The sequence below is a fragment of the Aulonocara stuartgranti genome (genome assembly GCF_965226115.1).
Source record: "Aulonocara stuartgranti genome assembly, chromosome: 14".
Taxonomy (NCBI): domain Eukaryota; kingdom Metazoa; phylum Chordata; class Actinopteri; order Cichliformes; family Cichlidae; genus Aulonocara; species Aulonocara stuartgranti.
In genome coordinates, this window is record NC_138950.1 from 6,341,374 (window position 1) to 6,352,136 (window position 10,763).

Genomic DNA, 10,763 nt, shown 5'->3' on the forward strand with positions numbered 1-10,763 from the left:
TGGCCCCTTTAAGTCGATATTTTGTGACAGTAGAAGAAGAGTTAGACAGGAAGTTCATGTTTTCTTGCTATGCTGTTTCAAGATGGCTGCTCCACATTTGTGTCCTTCTTTGGGTGTTTGTTAAAGCATTGTCTGTAAGTATTTAATGGTAAAAAGCAATGAGACACTCCAAGTGTTGTTTTTATGTGTGATGGACCACAGTTAACAAGTTTTCTATGTGCTATTCATATGTAAATAAGATCGCCAGTTCATATGCTAATTAGCGGTGCTAATCGTCATGCTAGCTTCTCAAATGCATTGTTAGGTCATTGGCACATGTTGTTGTTAAAACAGTACAGATGAGTAATGTACATTTCCACATATGCTTTATTGTTACAGTTTCACAAAATGAAAGAACCAGTAAACTTCATAAGATCTCATCTATTGTCTGGAGTTCCTAGGTTCATGTTTAGCTGTGTGGATAGCTAGTCAGACTTCTAGCGAGGCCATTTCCACAGACACTCTGACAAAGTTTGTAAAGACAATGACTTTCTTAACAATAATAATACATTTTAATTAAAAAAAATAACCTTTCAAAACACTCAAGGACACTGTACACAGCAGAATAGAGACAAGCAAAACAACAACAGGCATAGCAATTTATAAAATTATAAACATAAAACGTAGAGCAAATTTAAAATAGCAGAATGGAGAAGCTCATGTAAAGTAGACTATTGTGAACGGGTGAGTTTTGAGTCTAGATTTAAAAAGAGAGAGGGAGGTGATATTTCTTATATGAGGGGAAAGGGAATTGCAGAGTCGAGGAGCAGAGCAGCAAAAAGCCCTTTGCCCCATGGGGGCTAGCTGGGGGGAAGGGACAGATAATAAGCTCTGTAATAGGAGACTATGAGCTATGTGATGTAAGGATTCCCAACTTCCTTTTCTGAAGATTGGTATTTTTTTTTAAAAAAACTGTTAAGATTAGCTAAATGTCATTTTTTGCTTATTGACATAAATGTTTGTAAACCAGTTTTACTGAAACTGTTTTTGTGTGAGAACACAATGCAAACTGTATGTAAGGTTCTAGAATGATTATAGGAACAAAATACCTGATCCCTGTGAAGCAAGAGAAGTTAGCAAAGCAAGTTTGCCTAGGAAATAGCAGCTGCCAGGGTGATGTGTAAGTAAGATCAAGAAAACTTTCTGAGAAAACTTGTGGGATTGCTAAAAATGCAAATCAAACACAAATCCCCAAAAAGCCTTCAGTTGATCCAAGATGCTCTTGGAATCATCCCTTAGTTATGCTGCAATACGCATACTCTAATGGGGGCTTCCCATGATCCACTGAGCATTTCTTCTTCACTCACCTTTTTTACTCACTTTGTGTTTACACACCACTCCGCATTTAATCATTAGTCATTATTAATCCCCGCTTTCTTCCACAGTGTGTCTTTCATCCTGCCTGCCTCCTTCAACCTCAGCCTTCAACCTGGCTGTTCCTTGATTAGCCTGTTTTTTTTTTTTTTCCTGTCAAAAGGTAGTTTTTCCTTTCACTGTCAATTGCTTGCTCATAGAGAATCTTTTGATTGTTGGGGTTTTCTCTGCATTATTGTAGGGTCTCTAGCCTTACAACGTAAAGCACCTTGAGGTGATTGTTGTTTTGATTTGTCATCCATCCATTCGCTTCCGTTTATCCTTTCCAGGGTTGCGGGGACGCTGGAGCCTATCCCAGCTGTCATAGGGCGAGAGGCGGGGTACACCCTGGACAGGTTGCCAGTCTGTCGCAGGGCTAACACACAGAGGCACAGACAACCATTCGCACTCACATTTACGCACAGATTCACACCTATGGGCAATTTTGATTAATCAATTAACTTGTTCCCACTAACTGCATGTCTTTGGACTGTGGGGGGAAGCCAGAGTACCCAGAGGGAACTTCAATGATAGAGATGTAATGACATTGCTATTTTAGCTGTTACTCAAACTGTTTTTTGTCTTTTCAGTCAGATTTATATCTACAAGAAATGGTACAACTTGTTCCTTTCAGTGTGGGTAACTCTAACAGGAAAAAGTTGTACTTTACTGTTTGTCCTGGCTGTCAAACAGTAAAGTAATGCCAAGCAGTAAGACTTTGGGTATTTTAAAGCAGTCATAATATAATTTTAAAAAAGTGATGCTTATGATAAAAAAAATGAATGGATGTCTTGACTATAATAATCTGCTTGATACACACATTAAGCATGTGCATTTTCAGGTTATGCATATCCCCCTCTTGTACAGATTTGCTTCAAAATCCCTCCTCCCCAGACCCTGGCCTATGTCTGCACTGCTGCGGTTTGTTTGTTCTAGAGAGACAAGCACAAAGTCATGTTGACAAAAGGATTTAATGTGTTAACCTTTAAACTGCATTCCATGTATAATTACACTGTGCACACAGGTGAAAGGGTAATTTCCAAAAGCAGGGCAGAAGACACTGAGAGAAATGTGGACGAGAAAAAAAACATTCAGTTCAGTGAGATCATCTTTTCTCAAATTTATGACACAAATCCAAATCTGAGAAAAAACAAAAACAAAAAAAAAACATACCCAATTTCCTTCAGGATCAACCTTCAAGATCAATAAAGTTTTATTGAATTGAACTGAAATCTGAGACTAATATGTTCTTATAAATGTCTGTGTGACTGGAATCAGACTGCTGACCCAGTTAATATCAAGTCATCATGGCATGGAAAAAGTGATACAACACAGACAGTGTTTACAGGAGTAGGGCTTATTTATGATTAACCTGAGGAGCATTGGCACAAAGCCAGGAAGCACACCTTTATTGATTGCTAAATTAGTCCTACAGATTACCCAACAGCTGATTAGTAAATAACAACATACTTATATTACAAACATCAATATAAGGAATTTGAAAGCCCTGTCAACTAAAAAGCAAATCCTCCACAGTCAAATGCATCAAAGTCGGAGTCTCCTTCGAAGTCGAAGCTGTTAAAGTGTGGGGAATCGACATCCTGGCTGCAGGCATGGAAGGAGCCCCCAGCAGAAAGCTCAGAGAAGCCCCCTGTGCCGTGGGCAATTTCTGGGGGTCTTGTGGCAAGGGGAGAGGAAGGGGAGCAGGAATTGAGGTAGCCCAAAGCAGAGGAGGCTGCTGCCCCTCCCATCAGTAAGCATACTGCCCTCACTGCCCGGGCATCACTGCTGTTGCCATGGCGAAGACAGTCGGACATACGGTGAGGTGGTGCCACAGAAACACTACGCAGAGGCTGCCGTGACACATTTGCTGTAAAAGATGTAAATGTTGTTAAATTCACAAATTTATGTGTAGTTTGGCTTATTTACCAGCCAGACAGCATATATTATACTAACTGGCTACTATAATACTATTATACTACTACTGGCAATAGTGTATATGTGTGTACTAGACTTAGTATTCATAAACTACTTAAATTAAATGGGACACAGTAGAAATACAATTAAGCTATATTTTTCATTACTCAAAATTAGATCAAAACACGATTAACCCCAACTCTGCCTCTGTGTGCTCTGTTACGGCTTTGCAGGTGCTTAAGGACACCATCTGTCATGCTCAAAACAACAGAGCACTAAATTATAAAGGAAAAAACAAACATGAATTGTCCAAATGCATCACATTTAGCAAATTAAATTAATCAGAGCTTCAGTAATTAAGATGCAGTTGTAACTGTAATAAAGCAACAGCTGTGTGACAGATGTGATAATGTGTAGTTTTAGGCATAAATGCTTCAGAAATGTGTATTGTCAAATTTCTGAATGTGCTTCCCATTTGTTTTATTCACAAATCGTTTTATATCCATTAGTTCATTAATTAACCAGATTAGAGTTTTTGTTCATTTGTCTTGTTTTTTCTGTTTTGTGAAATTAATCAGCACCCTTCTTCAATCTACTGTCAAGTAATTACAAATGGCCTAAGAGCTGACCTTGGTTTTGCCCTCTCTCTCTGAAGGAGCCTCCCCGTTCAGTGACCCTAGTCAAAGGAGGGGTGCCCTCACCAACCCTTGGTGACCCGGGGTCTTTATCACTGGCAGAGTCGGGCAGGGGGTCTCTATCTGTGATGCAGGGAGTGAGGCTGCGTTGTCTCTGAAGTGTCAGGGGTGACATGACACCCTAGCAAATTGGAAAAAGTAAACGTTATTATATGACAGAAATAAACAGTCTACAATTGGAACAGGAATCTAACAAATTAGCAGTGAGAAACATAGAGAACACAATTTGTTTTAATATTAAATAAAACAGTGCTACCTAACTCACCTCTCTCACTTTCCTGATGACCTTCAGCCAGAGCCTGTGAAAGATAATGACATGTCATGATGTTTGAAACAGATCCAAAGTTTTATTTTTTATTTTTTCAACAGCAGAAAAGCCTGATAATCACGTGCAGTAAATTTATTTGGTAACAAGTAGAGCAAAGGAAACCTAAATTTCAGAATGTATGTGTGTGTAAATATGCCACCATGTGCAAAACAACTGATAGTGAATGGGTAAAGGACATCTGAGCTCCAGAGGGAAGGAGACAAAGAGAGAGCGTGAGACCTACGTGCAGTCGTCTGGGTTGTCTGAGAGCAGCAGCAGGAACTTGTTCTGTGGCAGGATAAGAGCAAAGCAGCAGTCCCTCCTGCCCCCTGGAGGCAACTTGGGCAGGTCAAGTATTTCTCGTCCCTCTGCAATTGACTCACAGCTGCTATGTAGTGCTACTACTTGGTCTGGAGGGGACTCTGCATCCCGGCACACCAGCAGGTTACCCTCTATGGTCAGCACAAGGTACTTCTCCTTCCACTGCTTAAACATGAAGCCGCCTCCAGAAAAAAGAAAACAGTACAAGTAGGCTCATAAATAGGAGATGAATCAAAAAGTGCCAGAACAGCCAAAACAAGCTGAACAGGAGGTCCTTCTGACTAATCAGACAAACAAGTCCCAAAAAAACAACTGTAAAAAAATAACTGTAGCAAAAGCACAGAGAAAATGTTATGTTATGTTCTGCCATTTATCATATCATCTGAAGTTGTTTTTTCTGAGGCTTTTCAGTCTGGTGCTGTTTAGTCTGACTGAAAGAAACTGATGGACATTATGGACAATGCCAGGCATCCTCTGCACACGGCCATTAACAACCAGAAGAGTCTGTTCAGTGACAGGTTGCTTCTCCCAAAGACAAGAACTAACAGACTTAAAAACTCCTTTGTCCCACACGCCATCAGACTGTTTAACTCCTCTCTGGAGGGGAGAGGGAGGGGAACAACTAAGCTGTAGTGCCTCTTCACCTCACTGTGCAATACCTTTTGTGCAATACTTTTGTAAATAGTCAACGGTGCAATAGACTCAATACTTGAAATGTGCAATTCACTTGTATTTTTATTTTTATTCCTATTTATTATATTTATCCCCTTCGTATATTTTATTTATATTGTCTCTGTATTTATATATATGTGTGTGTGTATAACTCTGTAACTTCTGTCGGTGCTGTGCTTTTTTGGAAATCGAATTTCCCAGAGGAACCCACCCGAGGGATTAATAAAGTTCTATCTAATCTAATCTAGTCAGAAGTCTCATGTGTTTTTCAATGGAATGTGATGTTTTTTGTTTATGGTTTGACATCTGAGACCGTTTGATCTGATGTCTGACGATGGTTTCCTGAAACCTGAAGATGTCTTAAAATGTACACCATAGCACTGATCAATGACAGTTGATCTGATCTCACTCCCTTTGTTTGTCAGTGTTGTTAGTTTCGGTCATTACTGTTTATAAGGTTAGGGAAACTGGCATTCAGCTGACACTGAAGAAGTCACTTGGATGAGTGACAAAACATTTGTTGCACTGAAAATGTTACATCCAGATGAACAGAATCAACTTTTTGAGAATTCCTTACCTGGATGATTGAACATGAATCAAGATACTTCCGTATTAGTAGTAATGTTACTGCTGGCATTGTATGTCCAGAACTATAACGGTGTTGTTTGTTTGGTTGTATGCTTGTACTTTCACTAACTTAACTGAAAGTTTCACAAACAAATAACACAATTGTTTAATGAGCAGGTTCTTTGATAGAAATGTTCTATTTGTGTCAGTTTCAGTGATATAATTGGATACTTATTGCAGTGGCATAAACACAACTATAACAATGTCCAATAAATTGTTTGGGGGGTTTTATGAGCACAAACAGCAGCCTCAAAATCACACTGATTAAACATTACAACAGTCAGAGAAAGTCACAGGATCAACTTATGAAAACAACAACAACAATACCAATAATAATACAAAAATAATGATACCTTGTCTTTGAAACAAGGCAGATCCATAATATCAAAAATCAATAGAAACAGCTTGAGTCAAATGTAATGCGTTTTTGTATTAAAAAGAAACTGAAATATTCTCATTTTTGGAACAATGAGTTTTCAGGACAGGACGCACACGACGGTGTTAGACTGCAGACAGTAGAAGGTGAGCACATGTTGATAGACAAGATCTGCTTTATTTCTCCATACAGCGGATTAAAGCAGGTGGATTTGCAAGCGAGCAAGGGAGGGGGGTATAGGAATTTTTGATTGATTGTTTGTTATTATGGCGTCTACTATACCTGGGAATACTAATATGACAACAACTGCATTAATTTGACTGCAGATTTCAACCTTTAGATTAATATCCCTAAATTTTATTAGCTCTATTAGTCTGCATAAGTCAAGAGAGGAAGAAAAACATTTGAAGTACCAAAATAGCTACTTAACTGTTATCAACTGTGACACCACTCTGAAATGAAAACAAGGGCAATAAAAAACAGATGTAATATAAGTAAAGAGAGACGCTGGCCAAGAGCCGGTTCATGACTTGGCTTGAAAATCATACTGGCTGGCTCTTAGGCTGACATTGCTCATGTAAGAGTTGGATTGGTGTTCTGAGACAGTGTTGTTTTCCACCGATTGTGAAGTCAGCAGCCATATAATCTATACTGGCTTTAAAAGAATAAACACTAAGAATTTATTACACCTTGGAGAAAATAAGCATAAGACAATCAGAAAATCTAAATTAAAGACATAGTTTGGTCATATTTGACAGCAAAGCAACTGAGATCTTCAAAAAGCCTATATAATTACTAACTTTGGCCTAATTTGCAGAATGAGCACAAAAGGACAGTAAACAAAATCAGACCAAAGCATTCACATCAAACTTTACATGACGACTGCAGAGGGGTTACTGTGGATAAAAGGATAGAAGCAGCCCTACCATATTTTTTGAGGAAGCCTCGATGAACACCTGCTGTGCTCATGTCTGTGGTCATCACAGCAACAGGAACTAAAATGAAAGGCAGAGCACTGATGCTGAAAAATAGGGTAAGAGAAAGAGGGAGAGGGAGAAGCGGGAGAGAGAATAATCCCCACTATTTAGGCCTTCCCTCTTTAAACCCATGCTGTTGTGAGTGGAATTGGAGCCATGCCTGGTTATGCACATATAAACATCATATGAGCATAAGAGGCCCAAATAATCATCACAGCAAAGCATAAATCCCACCAAAAAGATGATTTATGGTTTATACTGCAACCATTACCAGATGTCATGTTGGACACCCTCCCTGAGCAACATACACACACACACGCTTCAATTTCCAGTTCCACACAGAAAATATGAGAGGTGCATAATTGCTTATCATTAAACTGGTAAACCTGTCAAACCTGTATCTTAGCGCATCCCTGCGCCCTTGAATGGCTTCCGAACAAGGGCTCGGATCACCTCCTGCTCAGAGAGATTAAAACAGAGGGATTATTATTCTTGCACAGCTGGAAGCCTGTTGTTGCACTGCTGTGGATAGGCCCAACCAAGATTTTAATCTGTTCAAACCTGGAATATGTGGCCCCATCCAAGTAACCACCTCTAACATATTACATGTCTTTCATCATCATATATCCAAGTGAGATTAAATGCTATTCACTGTGACATTCTGGGTTTGCTAATCGCTGTTAGAATGACATTACGTAACAGGAGGGATCTTAGAGAGACGCTCTCATGCTTTGATGAAACTGGTCTTCAATAAGTGGGTTGTAAGGTGGTGGTAGTCTGAAAGATGTGGGGGCTAAATACAGGAAGCAGATTTCAGCAAGCAATGTGAAAATAAATGGGCAAAAATATTTACACACCTTCAGTGTACATTGTATATTGTACCTTTAACACCTTGAATACATGAGGCTTAAATCTTTGACCTCTGGTTTAGTGATCTGCCTACAGTAATGTGTAACATGCCACATGGGATCACCAACATGCCAAAGCATTTGTTTGAAATTGTTACTGCAGCCCTTGATGCGTGTCTCTAGGTTTTTGTTCACAGACATATCTGTCTCTGTTTAAAGTTTATGACAAGCAGAGCTATTGAGGAGTTAGTCAAAGCCAGGAGATGACATAAAATCAGATAATCCCACTGGAAATTTTATTTTCCCATCAGACAGCTCCCTTTGAACTCTATGTGTGACAGAAAAACAGGATCTTACACTGTAGCACATAGATATCATTTGCTTTGCTGTCTGTTGCTAATTCAGCGTTTCTATTACTGGCTAATTTCACCAGTGAGCTGAAAATAAAACAGCAGAAAGCTCTCATTGCAAGGTTTAATCTTGTTGCACACCTCTCCAAGCAAAGAACAAACATGAAGTAATAATATCTGGTGTTTTTGGCCTGGTTTAGTCAACTTTAAAATAAAAACTGACATCAGTACTGATAGAAGGATGTTAATTAAATTGTGCTTTCAAATTATTTGGGAGTGTAGAAAAAAATCATCATATTAAGTATTGAGTATAAAATCTTTTACACTCTATGGCTGAAGTAAACTTTCACCGTCTGCTTTTTGTTGAGTCCGTCTGTCTTCAGTCTGATGGAGTGCAGCTCAATTTGATTTAAATCAGGGGATTGACTCTACTATTTGAGGACATCGCCTTTTCACCCTGTTAAGCTTTTGTGTTGTTTTTGCACTATGTTAGGCATTGCTGCCCTGCTCAAATTAAATGTTTTCCCAATAGGTTTTGTACATTTGGCTGAATCTGAGCTCACACTCTTGTATAGCTCAGATTTATCAGCAAATGCCGGTGTTAGATCCATTGGCAGCTATACTCAAGTCATAACAAAAACACCAATGTGTTTGACCGATGAGGTCAGTTTGGGTCAGGAGCCTAAGCTGACCGCCTTTAAATGATCTTCATTTAGGTTTGTTCAGAGACTTTCTCAGGACTGATTGTTCTTCCATGAATTCAGTTGCAGTTTGAACAAAATCACCAGCAGGGGGCATAAGAGCCTTCAACTTCAGGCAGTCAGTCACTACAGTCTATTTTAATGAATCATCAGGGTTGAGTGGAGCAGTTTGGCTGTCAAGTCTGCAGTAAGGAGAAGGAAAAAGAAGAGGCCCTCAGCTCATTATCCGCACCACCGGGGGGATGTGTAGCTGGGAGAGTAGCAGGAAGGTGTTTCTCATGTCTTCCAGCCAATAGACACTCTTCTTCAAGACAGGTTGTTTTGTTAATAAGCATTTGAGATTATCAGGGATATGAGCTCAGCACTAGCCTACTACTCTGTGAGTAGCTGGGGCCCATACAGTTTGTTTTGCCGGTTAAAGTGTTTTATAACCTAGACCATTCGCTTTTAATTCTGTTAATCCACTTGAGCTTCGTGTAAAGGTCTTTAAATCTTTGGGTCTTGGTGTGTGATGAATCAGATTTTAGCGTGACTTGAACCTAAACACTCCTTGAGTCCTAGACCTGATGCCCCTCCCCCTTTATAGCCAAACATTCACTCCTTCCAGGTCCAACTAGCCACGAAACTTTGTGTTTTGGAGTTGAACACCCCGCTTTCTTATGCAGGACCACCCTCTGCGACCCTCTTCCCTCCCTCCACTCTGTGCTTCTATCAGGGAGCAGTGAGAGCACCATTGCTCAGGCCCCGATTGAAAGGAGAGCATATACAATGGGGTCTTTCTCAGTGGCTCTCTGTCTCCATTAAAAACCCTGGGAACACAACACTGTCCGCAGAGCTACTCTTAAAGGGGCAGTCGGACTGAGTTCTTCGCAACCTGAGTTCCAGCCCATCTCATTGTTTTCAGAGAAGAAGAAAAAAAAAAAACAGAAATATACACAGCAGATCAATTCATTCATGAATGATATGAGAACCCTGCAGGGACTTCTCTCACGCAGCAAGAAGCATTTCCTCTCGCACACACAGAACACACTTCAGACATCGCGATCTACAACAGTAACTTAGATGTAAATCAAGGAAAGCCGCAGTTATTTAGACTACAGCTGAGAGTGCTTCAAATTGTTATGACTGAATCCGGATTTTCAAACAAATTCCCAGACATCGTGATGGTGACTCTGTTTGTGTAGAATGGAGTAAATGCAAACAAAAATAGTTTGAATATTTTTCTGTAATGCGTTAATGCATTTTTGCTGACATCACGTTTGCTTTTGACTGGTTGGAATAACAAATCGACATGTTCAAATGTTTTAAACAGCAGCAAGATAATGAAGAATTAATAACAAAACCTGCTAAACCTGGATATGGTATTTTAATAGTAGTACTTTTAAACATTTATATGTTTTAATTATTATAAAACAGTATACAGAAAAACAATAGACGTGTATAAGCAATTAACTTTGACAGCGCGATTTAAATATATATATTTTTCTCAGGAAAAAAAGAAAAACGTTTATTATTAAAAAGGCAGGTCTGTAACATTATGTTTTCTTATTATATGTACATGATGCTGTCATGTTGCACAC

General features: G+C 39.3%; 2 protein-coding genes and 1 long non-coding RNA gene across 5 annotated transcripts in view; 2 read left to right on the plus strand and 1 right to left on the minus strand.

Annotated features, from left to right (window-relative positions):
- Positions 1–10,763, plus strand: part of LOC309721107 (uncharacterized protein) — a gene marked incomplete at its 3' end in the record, with an annotated part of 85,611 nt that overhangs the window by 24,373 nt on the left and 50,475 nt on the right. The window lies entirely within an intron of this gene.
- LOC309688312 lies at positions 3–2,982 on the plus strand. 2 transcript variants are annotated; one of them, XR_014271042.1, is made up of 3 exons: positions 3–134; positions 1,425–1,516; positions 2,929–2,982. It is a non-coding gene; the product is annotated as an uncharacterized lncRNA (long non-coding RNA). The 2 variants fall into 2 exon arrangements; XR_014271043.1 differs by lacking the exon at positions 2,929–2,982 and adding an exon at positions 1,683–2,243 and having other exon boundaries at positions 33–134.
- Positions 2,345–7,302, minus strand: LOC309688307 (uncharacterized protein). 2 transcript variants are annotated; one of them, XM_082503938.1, is made up of 5 exons: positions 7,234–7,302; positions 4,556–4,814; positions 4,270–4,303; positions 3,939–4,125; positions 2,345–3,262 (listed from the first exon to the last, which is right to left on the minus strand). In XM_082503938.1, the coding sequence occupies exons 1-5, from the start codon at positions 7,286–7,288 to the stop codon at positions 2,907–2,909; spliced, it is 891 nt and encodes a 296-aa protein (XP_082360064.1). In that variant the 5' UTR covers positions 7,289–7,302; the 3' UTR covers positions 2,345–2,906. The 2 variants fall into 2 exon arrangements, with proteins under 2 accessions (XP_082360064.1, XP_082360065.1); XM_082503939.1 differs by having other exon boundaries at positions 4,556–4,797; positions 7,234–7,294.